This window comes from Dryobates pubescens, chromosome 3, assembly GCF_014839835.1.
Source record: "Dryobates pubescens isolate bDryPub1 chromosome 3, bDryPub1.pri, whole genome shotgun sequence".
NCBI lineage: Eukaryota > Metazoa > Chordata > Aves > Piciformes > Picidae > Dryobates > Dryobates pubescens.
Genome location: NC_071614.1, coordinates 26,306,068 through 26,328,137, shown reverse-complemented (window position 1 = coordinate 26,328,137; position 22,070 = coordinate 26,306,068). Strand labels below are relative to the sequence as shown.

Here is a 22,070-nt window from a genome sequence, read left to right as displayed (position 1 = left end):
TCCTTGGATGTTGGATGTTCCAGAAGCCTTCAAAAGATACAGGAGTTTTTCCATCAACTGTGGCATGTTCAGTCCCCTGGGATGATCTTGACATCACAACAGACAATTGAAAGAACAGGGAAATTGTTCTTCCTACAATTACTCTTTATCCAGAAATGAAAGTGCCCTGCCTAGTGAACTTTTCATAGTGTCACATATAGTTGGAGTTTTAAGTGGCCGGGATAGGGGACCATGGTTTTGTATTTCATGAACGCTGCAAAGTTAAAGATTTTATTTAAAAGAACTTCATTTAGAAGAAAAATAGTAAATGGCACATCGTGTAATTGCTATTTATTTTCATAAACATGAGGTATTTCAAAGTGCTATAAGACGCAGCACTAAATGTACATCGTTGGAAGAAATTAAACACAGAACTTTGCAGTAACCCAGTTCTATGCACCAAACATTAACAAATACATTAACTGGAAGAAACAGGCTAGGAAAAGGCATATATAGTAAATTTCTTTACAAAAGTTTCTTAGTTCAAAAAAGTGATAAAGTAATATCTACTCAAAACTTTCACAACTCATTTTCATACGAAAATATAAGTATCAAATTTAGTTATGTATCAGCATCATACTAAAGTATACAGGCAATGTAAGAATTAGTACAGTACATAACAGAGATTAACAATATATTTGTATACAAAAACATGCTCCTCAAACATTGAGGTATTACAGTACTTAGGTATGAACTTCCAGTCTAATACCGGTAGCAAAAGCCACCTCTCATAACCCAAGACATGTACAAAAGGCAAGTGTGTAGATGGTATTTACAGAAAATTCCCACAGGGGCACAAAATGCCAACCCCTAAAGTAACATCTGTTAGAACTTAAGCACCATAAAACTTAGGAATGAACATTTCAAAACTCAACTAGATGTCACCAGCAGCTCCAAATGCTCCCAACAATTTGAAAAAAAAAAAAATCCCCACCATCTACAGTTCTTAAGAAAAAAAAACAAAGGCAGTCCATTCCTGTTTGGTAGTCTTGAAATAAACTCCTCTCAAGAACATCCATTTGCTCCGTACCCGGATTAACAGTTTGTTGATTACTTCAGGGACTGGATTGAAAGTAAAACCAACATTCTTAACGTCAAAAAACAATTTATTTTTTTCAAAGAATCAAAAATGTGCAAAGTGGCAATGACTGTCCTGGTCAGCCAAACAAAAAACAAAAACAAACCAAAAAAAACCAAGACAAAAAGTTTAGCAAGTCCGCTTGTATTCTATCTTCTTTAGCAATTGTTGTTGTCTGGCTTGTAATTTTTCCTTTTCTAGCAATAACTTCTGCTCCTCTTCCTGAAGGGAATGAACATACTCAGTGGCTTTTTTCAAGATCACAACTTTTGCAGCTTTCTCATTTTTAACCAGTTCTGGAACATGGTCCCTTAATGTGAGGAAACTGGACCGTAGATCATTACGCCGTTGACGCTCCAGGATATTATGGTTGCGTCGACGTTCACTATCCTCTGAATCAGAGTTTCGAGGACTTGAACTCTTAGACTTTGGTTGGATTGTGGGCTTTGCTGGACGGGGCACCTCGGTTTTTAACTTTTTTTGCGGTGGAGCATCCTCAGTCTCCATGTAGGGAGAAGGAGCAGCATAATTATGCTGCTGGTGAATCGGTGCACAGCGCTTTAAAATCAGTTCATTCTGCTGTGTCCTGACTGTTGGAAAAGTGGTATTTTTAGGACGCATTGTAACAGCAAGGGTGGTAACAGCCTTGTTGGAGGAGGAGCGTCTTTTCTCTACTGTCACAACATCTATTTCTTCTTCTTCATCCTCTTCCTCCTCATCTTCATCATCTTTTGGTAATAGAAAAGGGAAAATAAAACAAATATTATTCTCACAGACAATACTCTGAGCAATTATCAACCTGGATGTATTTATTGACAAAATATGTACAGTAAAAGCAGCAGTAAAAACAGGGTGTGCCCACCATCTGTAGACAGATACAGATCTTGAAAAGTATGCATTATATATGGTATGTCTGAAGAACAGTGATTTCTGAAAGTGTATTAAGTTTAGTGATTTTTTTAACACTTCCAATTTTCAGTCAAAGCAGGTCTATCACCCACATAATCTGAGGGGCAGAAAAGAGTTTTTAGATAAAATGCATGTATTCTGAATGGAATCGTAAAGCAGTGGTATAAAATGCATGCTCAGTGCCACAACACTGCCCTTGCTTGATAGAAAAGCAGCCGGAAAACTAAACAATCGCTGGGTTTGTTCTGAGGCAGAAGGTGAAGCTGCTCCAGCCGGGGACCCTTTAAGCCGGCGCTTGGTGCATTGCCAAGAAGACAGCTGTTGGAAGTGCTTCCTCACCCAAAGCTGTCAAACCAGACATTAAAGGGACTGCAGGCTTTTGAATCTCGGGACGGATCACCAAGTTTATGGCGATGTTCATACAGACTAGCTCATCTACACACACAAAAACACATGTCGGCCCGAGTGGACTTTTCTGCAAGCACAGAGGGGATAGGTTTCTGGGCATTTTAACCTCTGTCAGTGAAGGGGTAAGCGCTGCTCTGACGGGAGACAGCCTGCTCCACCTTCCCAAATCATGCCTCAGGGCACACACGGTCATCTCCTACGAACCTCGTACCCAGGGTAGCAGTAGCAGCCTGCTATGCCCACCAGAAGGCCGCTCATTCCTCCGGCGCGGCCACTAGGTACGTGGCAAGCCAGCCACAAGAGAACAGGAAAAGGTAAGGAAGCCCCAGGTGGTGCCTTCAGCACCGCGCAACCCACGGGCTGGCCCTGCTGCCTGGGGGGTTCCTGCCCCGCAGCTCCCCACGGCCTGCTGCTTGGATGGGAGGCCGGGAGCCGGCTGCCCCCGGCTCTGGTGCCCCCGTGGGGCCCTGACCACGAGGGCCCCTCCGCTGCCGCCGCGCCTGCTGCCGCCTGCCGGCCGCCCTGGGCCCCGCCTCGCCCTGCACCTCGATGCCGCCGACGGGGACCGAACCGGGGCGCAGCTGCCCCTGCCTGGCCCCCGCAGCAATGTACGCCCGGAGGCAGCGCCTCCACCCCCCACCCTGGGGTCCCGGATACGGTGAGGCCGAGTACGGCGAGTGCTTACCCGAGTCGCTGAGGGTGTCGTCCCCGGAGCTGCTGCTGGCCCGGCTGTCTCCCGTGGGGCGCGGTGGGCGTCCGCCCCGCAGAGTCCCGCCGCCCGCCGCTGCCACGGCCACCACTGTGCCAGCGCGGCCCGCCGCCGTCTCCCGCTTATTGACGGGGAAAGGGAAGACCACGGCTGGGTCGACGCACTCGGGCACGGCGCCGGCTAGCTCCCCGCGGCCGCTGGCAGCGGCGGTACTGCCCGCGGCGGCGCCTGTCGCCCCCGGAGGCGGCGGGACGGCTGCAGCAGGCGCCTTGCTCTGCAGCTTCTCGCTGACTGCCCGCTCCAGCTTCTCGCGGGCAGAGAAGCCGCTCCACATGCAGTCCTGGATGATGATGGAATTGAGGTTGTTGGTCACGCTGAGGCCTGTCTCGAAGAAGTCCCCTCCGTCCGAGCCGCCCCACAGGTCGGCCTCGGGGGGCAGCAGGAGCAGCTCGGACGCCCAGTCCAGGGGGTCAGCGGGACGGCAGCCCCCCAAGGCCGCCCGTCCCCACGGCACCGAGGCTCCTCCCGGGGGGTGCTCCTGGAGCCCGGCCCGGCTGGGAGACAGAGGAGGGGTGGGCAGCAGCTCAAACTTTTTCCAGATGTCCTCCCCAGGAGGAGCGGAGTCCGGTCCGCACAAGTAAAAATCATCTTCGTCCGGGTAGAAACAAGGCTGCAAAGAGTCGAACTCGAGGTCTGTGTTTTTACTGACCATTCCTGGCATTAGGGGTCTCTTCTTGCTGATCCCTGCGTCGGGCAATGGTTTTAGAGACAGGTTTTATGGGTATTTCCAGCAAGGGGATGAAGACAGACTCTCACAAGACCTGAAACTAAACCAAAAATAATAATAATGAAAAAAAAAATTAAAAAAAACCCCAAACACAATTAAACCACGAAGAAACAGACACCAATGACACCCTTCCTCTTAACCGAAGGAGAAAAAAAATAATCCCATCATCAATAGCAAGAAGAAGGGAGTCTTTTTCAAGTTCTGAAAAAAAATGCATCTGACACACCTTTCCTCCCGACTCAAGATACTCAAAGAAAGGCGATCAGGTAGTGCGGGAACATGGAAAGCTTTCCGCCTGCCCCGGCGCTCGGTGAGGACACAAAACCAGCCGGCAAGGTACAGGGAGGATGCAGAGCACCTCTGTGCTTCTGCACATAGCACTCGGCGGCTCTCCCCAAACTGCTTCAAACGCTCAAAACAGCAGAGTAACTGTAGACAGATGCAAAGCTTTGATACCGTAATCTCTCCAGAAAGCCCTCCTAATATGCCAGCAAAAGTAGAGGAAGTTTACTCCTTTTGTCATCTGCGAGGCAGTGCAAAGGGGAGAGGAGAAGGATGCAAAAAAGGGGGCGGAGGGGCTCTTTGCAACTTCGCAAATCGCCAGTTCATTCACTCAAAGCGAGCCAGAGAAATCCGCACAAAACACAAGGGGGGGAGGGGGCGGGAGAGGAGGAGGGGAAATCCAGCAGCAACAGAAATTATAAACCTTATGTAATAATCTCACGCACAAAAATGCATTAAAGCCACCTCGGCGCCACCAATAAAGCCAAGAAGGTACGGGAAGTTTTTCTTCCCCCTTCATTTTCCAGTTTAAGGCAGGAGAGCAACGGAGAAGCTGCAGGGACAACTTTGCGCGTTTTGCTACTTCCCGCAATCAAACCTCCTGCAAACACACCAGCCTTGCAACCCTCACCTCCGCAAAATGCACACTGCTGCCCTTACCTCGGCCGGACCCCGACTCACTAGCCACGACCAGTCAACCACATCCCCATTCCTGTCGAGCACTCAGTTGCATCAGACATTAAAAAAAAAAAAAAAAAAAAAAAAAAAAAAAAAGGAAAAAAGGGAAAAAAAATAATTTTAAGTCCAAAAAAGACCTTTAGCGTCTCCCTTCAGCTCGGTTAAGGTAACGCGAAGGGAAATAATTCTGTTGGGTTCACAGCAGCTGACGCTGAAACGGAGACCAAAAGCGGGGGGGGGGGGGGGGAACCATTAAAAGCCTTATGATGAAATGTAAAGAAACCAGTCTGGCTCAGCTGCTCTCCCCCTGCCCCGCCTCCTGATCACTTCCAGTATTGTACATTTTTCTACTCGTGAAATACATTAAGCTGTTTAAAATGCAAAGCAGTAAAGAGGCACCTACATAACACAGGCGATCTCAATGCGTCAGATCCAAAACAAAACAAATATATCCTCCAGGATTTTCTGGTGCTCAATGAAAAACCCATTCAGGCACTGCAATGCCCCTGCTCTTCCTTTCCCTTCCCATCCTCCTCAGTTTAGCAACTCAAATGCGATGTGGAATTGTATTTATTTGATTGGGTTTTTGTCCTGCAGCCCAGACCCTGCAGCTTCCTCTTCTTACCTCCTTGGTGATGGTAGTGAGTGTTGCAAGGGGGAGGAGGCGGGGGGAAGGGGAATTGAAAAAAAAAAAAAAAAGCAGCAAAAAAGCAGCAGATGATCTTGTATGTTGCACTTTACTGAGCGCCAACCCCCCTGGCCCCCTCGGCCTGCCCAAGCCTCCGCATTCACCCTTTGCCTGCATACAGATGACTGTCACCGGCTGGCTTTGAAGCTGTTAGTTATTATTGACCTCCCCAAAAAAGGAATAATATTAAAAAACAAAAAACAAAAAAACCCCAAAACACAAAAAACCACACACACACACCAAAACACAAAAACCCTGACACACCCGGGGAACATTAAAAAAAAAAAAAAAAAGAAGGGCAGAAGAGAAAAGCGAGGGCAGCCTAACCCCACCTCCCTGATTTCCATACAAGCAGGGAGGTGCCTGGCATTTGGCGCCAAAAGCCCCATTCGCTCTTTATTCTCTGCAAGCAGGATGAGGTCCCGCTCCCGGTTCAGGAGCGCCAAGGGCGGGCCGGGAGGGCGCTCGGCTGCCGCGGGGGGCCGGGGCCGTACAGGGGGACTACTCCGCGCTCTGAGCTGGTCCACGGACCCCGTCGCAGCCGCTACCCCTTTGTGTCGCTCCCTCACTGCGCCATCCCGGCCCCACAGCTCGGGGGGAACATCCCCTCCGAGTCGCGGCTCAGGAAAGAGGTGACACCCCCTCACCCCCGTCCGCGATCTCCCAAGAAAACACCCGGGGCAATGGAAAAAAAAAAAAAAAAGAAAAAAAAAAAAAGGATAAAGGAAGTGGCTGGACGAGACAGTCTTTTCTTCGACCACCCTACTGTAACCGCCTCCCCTTAGGCGTTCCCTTGCACGCCGGCGGGCTGCCCCGGGCGTGATGCCGGGCCGCTGGTCAGGCCCGCGCTAGCCCGCGCACACCGCCGCGGCGCGGCCCCGCGGAACTAGACACGGACACTCGGCTGAAGCAGCCGCGGCCCGCCCGCCGTTCGGCTGCCGACGGCGACACCTTGCGGAGGGTCGGCAGGAGCGGCGGCGCGGCGCTCGCCCGGCGCCCCCACGCATATCCCCGGCGGCGGAGCACCCACCGCTCTCTCGCCTCCTTTCCCTGCAGGCGCGGGGGCTGCGGCGGGGCCGGCCGCGGAACGGGACGCGATAGGACGGGAGCACGGCGCTCTCCTCGGCGGTGCGCGGCGGCGGGTACGATCCCGATCCTGGTGCGGCCGCCGCTTGGGGCGGTGCCTCCGCGCTCATAGGCTGCAGGTTGAGGCGGGGACTTGGGCGTCGCTCGCAGGAAGGTTGGTGGCAGCGGGCGGCCGCTTTGTGTGCGGCGGCGGGCCAGGCGGGGCGCCGCCTCTCGACCCGCTTCAGGACGCTGGAAGGTTGATGGAGCCGCCAAGCTGGAGGTGCGGGTGCAGCCCGGGGTGTTCAAAACCCTCGGCGCCCGAAGGCGTGGCGGGGAGAAAGGGACGTTGGTATTGATGGCAGTAACTGAGAAGGAGACTTTTAGAGAAGAATAAAAACTGAGGGAGAGAGGATACCCGTGTGCTCTTATACCTCGTCCCCAATAGGGAACTTTGGGCCGTCTGTGCCAGAAGGGCCTGCCGCAGAGGGTGTGGTGATCCCCTTTCAACCTCCATGTCGCACTTCAGAGTCGAAAACTTGAAAGGACCTTTCAGTGTCATGAGGCAGTCTTGAATGTTGGAATCCGGGTCAGCAGTATGATTGCCTGTGCACCCCGGGCGGGCCTGGCAGTGACATGGAGCTGCTAGAGGGAACCTGATGGCAATGTTTGTTCTGCCTCCATTGCTCACGGAGGCCAGGCTGGTTTAGGTCGGTGACCAAAAGTGACAGCTGCCTTGAAATGGCTCTGGCCAAAGCAGTGAGCTTCTGCTAGACTCTGCTCCCCAAGCTCATTCTTGTCTCTTTCCTGTTAGCACAGAGGTAGATGGCTACAGTTTGTAGAGGAGCCTTCTGGTGGCCCCGACTGAGGGCAGAGCAGGCCCCCCGGGAAACAGGCCTCTGTATCAGAGCTTCTGAACCAGCACAATTCAAGCAGGGAGTGCTGAAGGTGACTTTTAGATACTCTGCTGTGAGTTGTAACGTGACTAGGAGAGAACAGCTGGCTTCAGTCAGCTGTGGAAGGGGCAGCACGCTGTCAAGGTGCTGGACCAACTCCTGATGGAGCTGGTGAGATATTTGAGATCAGGCTTGCCTGAACTTCTGCGATTTGTGATTTGAGACAGGGGAATTCATTGATTTGCTAATGTGTTCCTGGTACTTTGAAGAGGTGAAGTTTTAGGAGAGTGCTGAGCTTTATTTATGTATATTTAGTTTCTGTTGGGATAATTTGGCTGGACAAAAAAGGTGTGGATGGTTGGGATTGTTTTCCTCTCACATTTCAGTAGCCTTGAACAGGTTGCAGCTTGTGAGCAGACATGAACAGTTAGTGTGTGTCTCACCAAATGTGTGAACAATTTATTTATGCTCATCAATCGAGGACCTTTCTCAGTTTAAAAAATGATTTATGATCTTCTGCTTTAAAGTAGTTCTTTTTGTCCTCCACATTTCCTGTATTGTTTTTGTATATGCAAATATTTGTGTCTATACCTTAGAGATGGACATGGACTGCTGATTTATTGTTAATTCATTATAAATTCTCACCTGTTTTGTTTTTGTTTTTTTCTCAGTAGCATTTTTAGACATTTGTTTTTATGTTTATTTTTCCCCATATATATGTGTGTGGGAAGAAAGCCCTCAACTTCTAGGACAGTTCTGCTGAAGTATATGATATCTTTTGTAGTACCCTGGATGAGAACATTAATGTGGGGTAGCACTGCAGAAGAATATTTTAAAGTAACTTTGCCAAAGAAAACCCAACCAAGCAAAACCCCAAATCGCCATCAAACAGGAAATGGAAAGCAGTGCATTGTCTTCTACAGTTAGGAAAGACCTGGAAAACGTGCTAAGCTTTGGGAAGACTGAACAAATGCTGACAGTTTTGGCAATTTTGTCAACACTTTTTTCTTTGACCCTTTGGTCCCTGGAATGACTTATATCAAGAAGCTTCATGGCAAATGGAAACCTGAAATCGCTTGTAGTTACTGTGAATTTGTTACATAATTCCACTGAAAAAACTTGGGAATTAAGATGTTCAATATAGTCTAATTGTGCAGCCAATATTTTAAGGCATTGTAAGAATTCACTATCCAGAAAAGTAGAAAAATATGTATTAAAAAGTGTATAAAAAAATAAAAGGTACTTTTGCTTATTTCGTTGTTAAGAGTTTAAGTAGATCCTGTGGTCCTGACCAAGCACTGCTCTGAGAGCTTGGACGTACACACCTGGACATAATACATGAGTATGTTACTGCTGTTCACAGCCACTGAACATTTTTCATTTCATCATTTTTGATTCACTAAGTAATATGTAATGACATTTCTCTGGCCACATGTACCTCACTTTCACCCTTACTGCCTGCAACTACGGAGAAGATCAAAAGAAACAGGACAATATTACTTGGTATGTTTGCTGTTGTTTTCCTCAGAGCCACCCAAGCTTCAGTACATTTCTGGGTTTTCTTAGCTAGTCAAAAGGAATGTATATACCCTCATGACTCCATGTTAAATTGTAAAAATAATTTATAAAGGGTTTCCTCACTCAGGGAGGAGGTGTATGTTCTGAGTTCACTTGGCAAAAGCATGACAGAATTGGAATGATTTATCCCTTTTCTGACTCAACCAGCAGAAATGTCACGTGAAACTTTCTGTGTAGGACTAGAAAGGACATGAGTATGAACACTCATAGGTCCAGGATTTTATTTTATTAAACAAGCATCTGGTCAATACCTATTAGCTAGCAGTAGTAACATTTTCAGGTGGATTAAGTATTTGGAGGTGGCTGTTAACATCTACAAAACCTGCCAAATATAAAGCAGACGATTTATTCCTGTATACCTTCAGTAAACTTTCTAGGTAGCTGTCTCTGTGATTTCATAGGGGCTGAATTAACGAGGAGGGAATTATAAAAATATTTGTCCTGACAACCTCACTCCAAAATTAGGTGTAAAACTTACTTGATTGTTTGCAGGTTCTATTCAGTCGCAAATTCTACCAGGATGCTTATGGGCAACTTTAATACAATTTAGAGAATTCAGAAAATGGGAAAGGCTAAGCCACAAAATAGCTTCACCCCACTTATAATGAGAGGCAAGCCAGGAACCTTAGGGAAAGCTGATGAGAATGCCAGGTTTTACTCACGAGGACAGAGCAGGAATTTGGCGACGCTCCCTAGTTATCTCTTTGGTGGCAGGCACCAGGAACTGCAGGTTTTATAATTGAATTTGTGGGCAATGCAGCACAATCCAAAGGAAAAGGACTCGCCAGAATCAAAGTGTTCGTAGACACAGCTGCTACAAGGGGAAACTCGTGAGCAGCAGCCCTGCAAGAAAGCTGCATATTTCATGGCAGGCAGGGTCCAGAGAGAAGCCAGGTCCAAGTGGAGTGAGCTAGATCAAAGGCCAGAGCGAGAGCAGGAGCAGGAGCAAGATGATGGCGAGAGACCCGATCGCTTTGTGGTGTGGTCAGTCTATTTAAGGCATTTCTAGACAATGTGTCCAAGGCCAACGTATAATGGATGTGAAGCACCCCACTTAATCATAGCTCCCAAACCCAGTGGACTTCCCCCATGGGGAAGGAACCTCTGCCGTGGCGGGAAGATGGTCGCTAATTACCTGTCCCCAGGCAATATCGTCCCTTTGTCATTCCCCATTCAAACCTCCACTGATGGAGATGGGGGAAGGGGGTTTGGAGCACACTGTAACACCCTGCTGTGTAGCTGCTGAATGTGTGTAATCTAAAATACTTGACACTCCTCCTGAAGGTAGAGCCTGGTATGACTTCCACCATCATTCAGGTGAGTCAGGCTGGGGACCTCCCCAGTGGCACATACGGAAGTTGAAGTAGATGTCTCCGGTATGCTTTCTGAGGTAGCAGTTGCTTTCACACAAGTTCTTGCAGAGTTTTTCTTCATCCAGAAATAGCACAACCTCTCAAAGCCTTCGGATGTCACCTGTGCAAAGAATGCTGTCATTAGTCCTGTATTTACAGATGTTTTTGTGGCATGAAAACTCTCAAATACCAGCTGTAATACCTGCTGCTTCTACAGTTTTTCACATGACAAAGGTATTGTACATAGACAGTGAAAAACTTGAGTTATTTCACTTAGAGTCACCACAGACATCACTAAGCCATCTCACCTCTGCATTCAAAAGCATTTTAAAGAGTCCCTAGTAATGAGAGAACTAATTCTACTTAATTTAAACTAATTTTGAGGTCTATACTATTTATAAGAAATACTCTGATAATAGAATATCAATCTGGCTGCTGAGAGCAGAGAAGGTAATAGATTTAAGCAGGTAACTGTGTCTGAATGCTTCATCTTTAAGCATTCCTAGATATATCAGAAATCATCTTTCAGTAGTCAATGAAAGGAAGAAGAGCTTTCTTCCTTCTGTAAGTCTTTGTGTACATCTGGTTTCTTCAAAAGTAGTTCATCAGACTGGCATTTGTGTACTAATCTTCTTCCTCAGCTTCCTTTCTTGCTGCTTAGAGAGCACTGGATGATTTTCATTAAAACCAGAAGGGCTAGAAATGTATTTTTTAGTTTTGGCAGAAGCTAATAGCAGTTGCTCAGGAAAACATCCTACTTGCAACAGATTTTTCAAACCCTATATAAGGCTAGATAAACATCTAAGCATTTGGTATCTTACAGTGTTATTCTGAAGTACAAAAAATTATTATAAATACCTCACTGCTTCTCTTAGGCTGCCACAAGAAACATTATTAGTACAAAATCTGAGGATAAATACACTGTAAGAATATTGTAACCCCCGCACATTACTGCAGTAATTGCTTCCTCCTAAATGTATATATAGTGCATGAAAATACATCCTAATTGTAAAATCACTTGCAAGCATTTATGGTGCTTGCAAGCGTTCTTTTATGAGTAGGAAGGTATACCTTTCCTAAATGTAATTGTTGCAGAAGTGTCTGCTGTTAAGTGACATGTGGGATCAGTAACATAACAGTGGAGTTGAGCTGTTCTTGTGTTATATTCCTGTTTTTATAAATAACCCATGACACAATAGATGCATTTGATATTCACATGCATTTCAGGACAACAGCTGTGGCAAAACACGTTTTCTGTAACAGGTATGTGGCCCAGTGAAAAATGTCGTGGTAGTATTTCCAAAAAAATAACAAAATTAACAGAAGTAGAAAAGTACAGTTGTTTCTTTTTCACTTTTTGAAAAAAAAAAAATGGCAAAGGTGATTCTTGTTCAGCACACTGAAATATAGATCTGTATTTACCATGCTGCAAATAAACAGTAACTGTCATATACTAGTAGCTCTGAAGATGCCAACAGTATAAATTTATACTGTCCTCCAGCCACAAGAAGTGTGTCAGAATGCTTGCAGAGGTAGATGTCTTTACAAAGTAATCTCTTCATAAGTCTTCCATTTTTCTTTGGAAGTCAAGAGTGGTCAATACCTGATCCAGTGCCTGCTAAAGCTAGGGAAAACCCCAATGGAAGATTAATGTAATGAAGCCCAGGAGAGTCATCCTTATATTTTGTAGTTCGTAAGCAAGCACATAAGAGAATGGCACTGAAGGGCAGCTTCCTGTTTCTCTAGACCTGCTGCAGATAATAAGTGAGAAGAGGGCTGGTGAGATGTGACAGCTTCAAGGTAATGCCCCAATACCACTTCATCAGGGAAACTTGTTGAGCTCAGTTAGTGTAATTCTCTGCTTTAAAATCTAAATGCCACAGGAAGAAAGACTGGGCAGCAAGAAACACTGGAAGATCCTTGGAGTTGTTCACATGGCTTGTAAAATGGACTATTTATATAGTTTGTCCCTAATTTCTTCTGCCTGTCCCCCTCTGCTTTGTCATCATATATTCCATCATTTAGTGGTTTGAAGCATAATAACGTTTTATTTTAAACATGTGCTTAAATAGTTTAACTTCTTTTTAGCAATTAGCTATTTGTGCATTTTAATGCAAGTTTACTGACTGTTTTTGAAACTTTATCACAAAACATTTCATTGGTTGCAAAGCCTATTAAAGTATTCATTATCATGAAATATTTTACCAGGTAATTAACTGAGACAAAAGTGAAATGTGCATTTGGGAAGGTAGAATTATAACCAGTCACATAAACCTGTCTTCATTAGCTCCCTTTCAAACATCTCCAAATGTTACCAATAGAGAAAGACATCCTCAGAGAGTGGTTTGAAGCGTGAATTCTTTAGTTTTCAATTGGAATCTGCTGTATGTTTGAGAGGAAGGCTTTCATTTCCTGCATCTGAGATTCATTTTTAAATGCAGGCTAACAGGAAGATTAGCCTTTATGGACTATTGGTGACTAGCTAGAATGGTGTTGGTGACTAGAACATAAAAGAGGGGGGGGAGGGCGAAAGAAAAATATAGATTTAAGTGAGTGAATAAGGGGATGCATCAAGCTATATTCTCAGCTGGTGTCGATTGATATGGCTTCCTTCCATTGGGATGGTGCCATATGAGAACAGCAGCAGATCTGTCCTGTCATGATTCCAACTTCAGTCCTGGGCCACAACTTGAAACTAGTTTTCTGAATTGTTTAGTTTGTTCTTATTTTATATGCAACAGATAAAGCCATTACTGATAACCTGTGGGACATTCTTCAAAGCTTTGCCATAAAAGCTGTTAATGGCAAAGGAAATGCTTAACACTTATTGCAGTAATGAAAATATCTTCAGAAACATTAAAGGCCTTTATGGTGTTTTGGTGGTTTTATTATTATTGCCATTCCAGCTTTAGTAAATCAGCATGTCAAAGTTTTGTTTGTTTTTGTGTCACAGAAATAATTGATATATCTCTGGCTGTAAGCAGAAATATACGAAGGACTATGCCACAACCTTTGAACGTCTTACCATTTTTTCCTTCTTCTGTTTGCCTTTCATACTCTCCCAGAGAGAGCTGGCTGCATTCTTAATGTCACCAGGGCTAATTCTCATGGGCTTCTGTGAAACTCTCAGCCCCCTTGCCAAATCATGGACACTTGATCCTTGAAGATGATGTTTGGCTCCTGGTAAAACAAATGATTGCTAAAAATGAGAAACCAGACTCAACAGACCCACATTTGCATCTGTTTTGGCAGCTCCTACAATCTATTTTATGTTTAGCATATTCATATGTTATTCCAGGCAAATGCAAGAGGATTTTGTATGAGCCACAGTCTGTAAGTCCGAAAATTCCTTTACCATGAGGCATGATCAATAAGAGGCTGGGAGAGCCTCTTATTATCATTATACATCATTATTGTGAAATTGTTTGATCAATTACAGACTTTCAGAAGTAGGGAGTTTTAGAAGCATGTGCAACAACAGATGTGGTTTATGTAATTGATTTCTATTCAATTAGTAATAAATCATTTATTGTACTGATCATATTTAACATTGGATTCCTAATGCTTGCAGTGTTCTACTTTGAATGTTTCAGGGCTCATCAGTGTTTTAACTTTGGTCTTGGCTGTCCATGTGTCTTACAGATTTTGTATTGCCACATACTCTAAACTAGCTGAACGTGTACTATAAGAGCTAGACCCTATCAACTTCTCACTAAACCTGTCTCTCATGGCATTATAAAGGCAGTTCTGCTGCCTCCTTTCTAAGTACTTTAAGTGACAGGCGTTAAACAGAGAGAAAACCTGAATAAAAAGCATCCAATATGTGGCAAGCCAGAAGAAAAGTGCAAGACAGGAGGCAGGACAGCATGTTAGCCAACCAGAAGAGGGTATGAATGAGAGAAGAAAAAGCTACATGCAGTTTTGGCTGAATGGTATTAGAAAGCATCATGACAAAACAATTTTCCTTAAAGCTTCTCACTTGGTTTTATGAAAATGAATTACGTGTTGTGTTTTAATGACTTTATTTGGGTAACTTGAAATGTCAAGGCAGAAAAAGTTGTTAAAGACAGAATGTCCTTGCAACCCTTAATTAAAGGAGTTTTAGAATGCTACTGTGCGCATATATATATGTGTTGCATGTATTTTATAATCCAATTTACACTCTAGGAATTCAAAGTTTATTTGTTTCAGAAATGTACAAAAAACCCCAAAACAATAAGACTTTGAATCCTTGTCTAGACACAAGGTTGTTGGTTTTTTTTTAATATATATAGGATTATCTACAATATTATTTAAGGTAGATGCTTTTACATATAATTTATAGTATGTCTGTATGCAGCAGTAGATCATGAAGGCCATTCCCAGTTCACCTAGACTATACTGATAAAATAAATGAAGCACATTGCCCTGTTGGTAATTCAAGTACTAATAGATATATAAACTGTATTTGCCAGGCCCACTGCTCAGGGTAGTAAATTTCAATAACTTGGGCCCAGGATCATTTTGAAACTACTGTGGTGTGTTTCCTTCTGGTGCTGGCTTAACCAATGCCAGCCAGGCAACTGCATCATGCTCCAGTGTGCTGGGTAGATGCACCATGTGATAAACAGGATGGTGTCTGTTGTGAGCTGGTAAAAGAAAATAAATATTTCATGTCATTCACTGTATATTTTACTTTTCTTATTAATCTTCATACTCACCTTTCAGACCTGTCAGTTTGTTAAATAATATGAAGCAGAATTGGACCAATGGTAAATGGTGATGGTTCTAAGTTTGGATGAAATGTAGTACAGAAAAGGATGTTGTAGGGTTTTGATTCTACATTTAGTTTAGCCTTTTGACCTGTAGCAGATCATGGGCAAGGTCATGGTCACTTTTAAGCTAACTTTTATTTTTCCTCACTTATAAAATTGGGGTAATGATGGTTAAACTCTGTAAAGTGTTTTGAGAACTTCAGGAAAATGGAATGTTGCTAATTAAGCTAATAAAAACCTACTAAATTTGTGGTTTGTAGTGTATTTCTACTAATGTGATGGGGCAACAATACTCTGCAATGAAAGTGGAATTACTCTATATGTGGAAAGCAAGGCAGAATGTTGGAATGAGACGCAGGAATTCATTTCACCTTAAGGAATCTCCACAGTGCAGATGTGCATCTGAATTAGTCGCTATAGGCTGCCTTTCTAGTCAATGAAGAACATTTGCCGCAATCTCTTTGACTGTCTTTAGTTGTCTGCTTTAAGGTGAGATGAATAATACCTTATGAATAATGTTCATTATATAATTCAATCTTACCTCTTTACTATAGAGGTACGTCCAGCTACTCTGCATTTGTTGTGGTTGCTTTTGTTTCACTAAAGCACCGCTTTCATAAAGTCCTTTACTGAGACCAATTTGGACAGGCAATCCAGTATTTGAATAGTCATACTACTTTTTTCCCTCTTCTTTCTCACCTATATTTTATGTTAACCATCAAAAATAGTTAATGAAGCATGTAAATAGCAGTTGAAACTGTGTCTTATAGAATATCATCATGTATGAAAATAGGTGCTGAGTGTTGGTCAGTAACTGCTGTAAAAAATGAAAGGTAAATTTGGCATGCAGCAGTGAAATGCTGAAGTGGTGATTAGTCTTTTGACAAATAGATCAGTCTGGCTTGGCCAGCTGTCAGGATGGTTGTAAACACATTTTGCTATTTTCTGTTTGTTTTACTTTGGATTTGAACTGGTTAGGGAAATTTACATAGAAAGATGTGGCACTGTTTAACAAGGTTATAAAAATATGTGCTCTGTTTCTGCACCTCCTTCTGAGATGAAATACCATTTCTACCTGCTCTATGAATTGTGCTATTGCAGTAATTTACTTGTTAGCTGTAATGTGGATGCAAGGTTTTTCAATATATTTACAAAAATACATGTTTCAACCCCTTTTGAACTAGGATATTATTGTATACAGAGAGTAATTACATTGTAAGACTGTGAAAGCTTCTTCTAATAAAGTTTTCATCGAGAAAGTTTTTGTATACACGTAAATGCTGTCACTTTTTTTCTTGAAGCTGGGTTGGGAATCTGGGTTAAAAATAAAGGTGGATAATGAAATGTGATGTATATGTACATTCCTCATTCCTTGTCCCACTATGCTGATAACCTTGTATCTGATAGTTTTGAGAAAAATATGAAAAGATAATGAATAAGCCTTTGTGCACATCCCATGGGTCGGAGAAAGAGAAGAGGCTCTTCTGAGACTTGTGCGTTGTTAGAGGTGAACGTTGGAAAAATCCCCTCTGCTTGTCCTGCCTTGTGAGAAGTGAGACTTGAAAGAACTTTCACTTCTTTTACTGGTTTGAAAACATGTTTGACCTCTGAGAAAGGAAGCCAGGGAGAGCGTTGAATAAGTTGATTTACCATCTCTTGAAATACCTCCTTTACTGGTTCTATGCCAGAATCTGAAGTGCTGCAGTGACAGGAGCCAAAAGGGAGTGGGGATTTGGATGGAGATAAAGGGAAAGATTAAAAAAAGAAGTCTAAACCTATATTTAATCTGATGGTCTCGTTATCTGAAGCTGGCCATTTCCAGGAGCTCTGCAAACTTTTCCTTTAGTGAATGAATTGAGCCTTGTGTTATAATGACAAATACTTCTGGGAAATACTCGTGTTACATTAATGCTACAGTGAAAAAGTACAAACTGAATCAGATACAAAAGATACGAGTTTTTACATCTGTGATGCATATGGATTATGGAGGCAATGATGACTTATGAAAGTGGAAGCTATGTGTTTCAGCTGTTGAAAAGCAGATTTTGGAATGACAGCCTAGGAACAGCCGCTGCTGAGTACACAGGATTGTGAGGAGTGCAGTGTGATTATCAGTAAAATGTCCAATTCTTTAGTTGAAGAAAAAAGGAGATTTATTAATGTTTCTGATGGAGTTACTACAAAACATTGCTACTTGTGCGTTATTCTAAGATTTTAATTCACTATGTCGTAGATGACTTTCATCTGTCTGATTTGAGCAAACTTACACTGATTTAAACCAGTTGACAATCTTTTCCACAATCATAACAGTATTATTCACTTGAGTTGTGTTCCTGTGTGCTATAAACCTTCTGGGACAGAGAGCTCTAAAGTCCAAAGAAAAGTGGTTTCAGTTCTTGGAAGCAAATATTTGCCCCAAGTAACAGAATTCTGTAGCATCCATCCTAATTTGAGGATGCCTAGTAGTCAGGTATTGCAGAACTGAATTTAGCCATTCCTATGTAACCCTGGTTATTGTGTGTTGCCTTTGGAGATTTTGACATTGGGTGAACTGTATGCTTCTTACAATTCTGCTTGAATTTTGCATTCTCCTTTTTCCCCACTTCTTCATGGAAATGTCTACTTTGTGGTTAAAAGCTCGTAAGGAAAACAGGTAAGGCCGTATTACATGTTCACTTTTCCCAAACCTTTTTATCGTGCCATTAGAGTCCCTCCCATGCAAGGCATGTGGTGAGTGCATCCTCATTCTAGATTTTCTGCAGTCACTTCAAAGCTGCAACTGAATCAAGTGGACAAAGATGAACGGAGAAGCCTGAGTGGTGTCAGCAACAGTTTTGAGCAGTCCGTTAAGAGTGTGCATAATGACAATGCTGGAAAGAAAGCTGTCACCCATAACATCAGAGCAGTCACAGCAGGAGGAAGCAACTATTTTTAATCAAAGTGGGAAGTGAAGCATGGCAAAAGTGAAGGCTTTGGAATAGTGTGAAGACTTGAGAAAAGCTGAAGGCAGAGAGGCTTGGTGTAAGAAGATTTTGAGTGGCTGGCTTGCTTTAATTAGGAGCAATGGATTTAGAATTCAGCACACTAATGGAAAATAATTCCCTTACGGAGACCTTACTAAGAATCTGAGTCCTTTTCTTTTGTTGTTATTTAAGGCTATGGGTGTATGGGGTTGTCATCAGAAAGATGTTTATTCAGGTCAGGAAAGATGTTGATGAAATATGTAGTTACATAGTAATTATGTCATCAGATACACTGCTAGAAAAATCTCCTCAGTGAAGAGGAATTTCCTTTACACCTGATGCTAACATTTTTCAAAATAAAATATGTCAAAGCTTAGAAGTTTATCTTGGCAGAACATCATACCATTAAAGCAAGATTGAATGTATCCTGTCCAAATCTTTTGCTTCTTGTAATGGTGCCTAAGGCTACAGTCCTCCAGATGTTGATACTACTGGCATTTATATATTGAATGAAAAAAACCTCTTGTTACCACAGACACTCGACAGCAGAAATTCTACTCCTTTTTTTGGTAATTATTTTTCCCCCCCAAAGCATTTCTCTGATGTGATGAAATAAAAATGTGATGAGAAAAAAAATGTAGGGTTGTTGTTTTGTTTGTTGTTTTTTGTTGTTTTTGTTTTTCCCTCCCCTTCATTGTAATTTACCCTTAGCAATAAGAAAGAGAAAGGATGGGACAGCAGCTTTTTCATGGCCCTTGCTTCCCAGTGCAGGCTAAGACTGCTTAAATAGCAATCCATAAATAGCTTCAAAATGCCTTAATCTGAGGGAGAAAACAGAGTGCTGTAGTAGAAATGGTAGTGAAAGGGCAAGGAAAACTTTTCCTTGCAATAACAGTGGCCAGACATCAGCATTAAATTTAATCAGCCTTATTTACACTGAGTTAGCTCACAATGCTTTAGCCTTAAAGGGCCTTAAATCAAGTGAGAATGGGGATAATTTCCTCTAAGTTTTGGTCATTAACACAAGCCCACAGGAGAGCAAGAGATGATCTTAGTTTTGTGGATACCAAAGGCAGCTTGCAGCCTTGCTGAGGCTTTACAAGACTTTTGAATGAAAGCTATGAGAGACATGCAGAAAGAGGACACTGAGAAGAGAAGTACATCTTTCTCGGTGTGTATTATTAGGAAAGCCATGATGAAGTCTGTTCGTCAAGAATGAGCAAACTTCAACTGGAATTGGATTATTTATGTTTTAAAGAAAAACTGGATCACCACACGCGTGTCTACATTAAGATTTCTTTGTCCTGCTCTTGCTCACAGATTTAGTTAGCTTAGCTTTGCATGCTTTGCTGAGTTAGTACCTGAGGTTTGAATCTGGTAGAAAGATTCATGATGCAGCTGCATAGACTATTTTTTCCAGTCTATTGCTATTATTTCTTTCCTGAAGACTCTAAATCAGAGCTTACAATTGAGCATCAGCCTGAAGAAGAAAGGCATGGAGAATTGCTAGTACTTTCCAGATCAGATGGTCAGCTCACCATGCTCCAACAAACAGAATTTGGGGATGAATTTGTTGAACCATTAGTAAGAGTTTCAAGGAAAGTCATGAAAACATTCATCATGCAGAATGTGTATACATTACATTTCTAATGTATATGTGGTTTTGTGGTAGTGAGAGACACATAAGAAACAAAAGTGAGAATTTACATACTGAGTCTTCCATACAAGTAACTTACAACAGCAAATTACTTTCCCAGCTACTGTTTTCCCTGTTTTACTGGTTATACTTAGTCAAAATGAGAGGGTTCAATCTTCTAAACATCACTTTAGCTTGTGATTTTATATAGTGGCAGTGATATCATGAGATGAAAATACATTCAGCAAATAGGCACACATACGTATGCTGCAAAATGTCGTACACTCAGTTTTGTTCTTGCACATCAAATAATTTCTGTTCCATCATGACATCCCATGGCATGGATGGATGCTTGTTAGTACAACAAATAACATAATTCCTGAGTTACAGAGGTCATAGATAGGCCAATGGGACTGGAGACCCAAAGCTGGAAAATGTATTAACATGGTTTAATCAGTCATACTAAATTCCACTGTGGCATATTTCCTCAACAAATTAGTTAGAATGATTCTGGATTCTGTCACTGGCAAAGAAAACAATCTTTTAGTGTAAAATAGAGTAATTTTTTCTCTAATTATTGTGTCTGAAAGTTTTGGGATTTTTTTAATTTAAATTTTCATAAGTGTTTAGTTTATGCTTTAAGGTTTGAAACCTTATATTGAGATTTCCAGCTTTTCCTGTAGATTTTAGCAGAGCCTTGTTGTGCAGTCTTGATCAAATGACTTGCTCCTTCCCTGTCTCACTTGCACTGTGTTCTGGTGCAGAGTTCTGCAGTGCTGTCCTAAACTTCAGTGTGTCTGTAAAGAGCATAGCACAATGTGATGTTCATTTTAGATAGAATTTTTGAGAATTGCATCAATTTATGAGGTAGCAATTGTTTGGAGTTTGGCTAAGTTGTGTTATCTAGCATCATCTCTGGTGAAGAGCTATTACCTCAGATATTGGAAGAATGAACATGCAAATCATAGGCAAGCCAGTGAGGGTTTTGGCCGGACAGTATGTTCAGATGAGCAATCACACTCAAAAAGCATGATTCACATTCTGATTGTGCTCAAGCAAGGGAGAGCAAATGTGAGAGTACATGAGGTAAGGTACATCTAGATAGTAAGTTTAGTTGTTTCATTTCCTAGGTGACTACGCAGGATTTGTAAGTTATGCAACATTAGCTACTGCTTGAATAGTTTGAAGCTAAAGTTGGAAACCAATTTAGAACTGCTTTAGTGTGCCCATTCTTATGCATCCTATGCAACTCTGCCCTGCCTCCTCCTTCCCTACAGAGGAAGGGTAAGAAAGGTATGTTCCATTGATATGTAGTGGTTCTGTAATAATTAACAACAGCATTCTTGTTGAGTTGCCCTCTTGCTACATTCAAATTGAAATTCCTCCTCTATTAGAGCACTTGCTCTTTTTCACAAGTCCCTTGTAGAGCTTTATAGCTTATAAGCTTCATTATGATGATGTACCACCCTGAAATACAACTGCAATGTTATTCACTGTGTTGAAGAACTAATGTATTATGCTATTTTTCTTAAGTAGGTATGCCTAATGGATTTTTTTAAGTTCAGAACTAATTCACCAAGTTCAGTAATTAGTGATTTGTTAAAAATAGGATTCTTTAAATTGCTTTAAAAGTTGGCCTGTTTCCATCTATGTCATTTAAATAGGTATTAATTTAAAGCCAGCTGCTTCTTGCCTTCTGCATTTCAGTAGATTTCTTTCTTTCTCCTGAGGATTAAATGTATCTACTGTAGGCTTATCAGCCCTGACTTTTTGTATGTGACAACACTCACTGTGATCTCCTAACTCATCAATCAAATGGGAACCATGGTCTTGGAAAGTGTTTCAGAGAGCCTCTTTCTTGAATGGCACACAGTATTTCTATATTAAGGGTACACTATGACATAAAATAACCTTTATACTAATTTTGTGTTAATACCATATCATTTGTCAATGCAAGTGCTGAAGCAATTTAGAAAGAGATTTTAACTTTGTATCCTACCAGGGCAGTAGTTTTATTTCTATATAAGCAAAGCAATAGGAAAGGAAAGCAAAGCTTTGCTTTCTTATTTCATTAGTTATCATTATCATGTTTTAGGGCTTCTTATATCAGTATTTGCAGACATATGTAAATCTTTATGAGCATACTAAAAATAAATTAGAAAATTAATAACATGGATTCTGGATCTTTAGAGAAAAACACTTGCTTTAGAAAATGAAGAATTGTTTCAGCAGTGTATGTCCCAACAAT

General features: G+C 42.4%; 1 protein-coding gene across 4 annotated transcripts; it reads right to left on the bottom strand.

Annotated features, from left to right (window-relative positions):
* Window positions 1-322: 322 nt before the first annotated feature.
* On the bottom strand, window positions 323-6,694 carry MYCN (MYCN proto-oncogene, bHLH transcription factor). Of its 4 annotated transcripts, none has more exons than XM_054178407.1 (3): window positions 6,609-6,694; window positions 3,120-3,970; window positions 323-1,845 (listed from the first exon to the last, which is right to left on the bottom strand). In XM_054178407.1, the coding sequence occupies exons 2-3, from the start codon at window positions 3,862-3,864 to the stop codon at window positions 1,247-1,249; spliced, it is 1,344 nt and encodes a 447-aa protein (XP_054034382.1). In that variant the 5' UTR covers window positions 3,865-3,970; window positions 6,609-6,694; the 3' UTR covers window positions 323-1,246. The 4 variants fall into 4 exon arrangements, with proteins under 4 accessions (XP_054034382.1, XP_054034377.1, XP_054034395.1 ...); XM_054178402.1 differs by lacking the exon at window positions 6,609-6,694 and adding an exon at window positions 4,873-4,977; XM_054178420.1 differs by lacking the exon at window positions 6,609-6,694 and adding an exon at window positions 4,387-4,431.
* Between the last annotated feature and the right edge of the window lie 15,376 nt (window positions 6,695-22,070).

Coding starts and splice junctions, on each gene's coding strand:
- MYCN (XM_054178407.1), bottom strand. CDS start 3,864: ATGCCAGGAATGGTCAGTAAAAACACAGACCTCGAGTTCGACTCTTTG. Junction 1,846..3,119: donor CGACACCCTCAGCGACTCGG/GTAAGCACTCGC, acceptor TATTACCAAAAG/ATGATGAAGATGAGGAGGAA.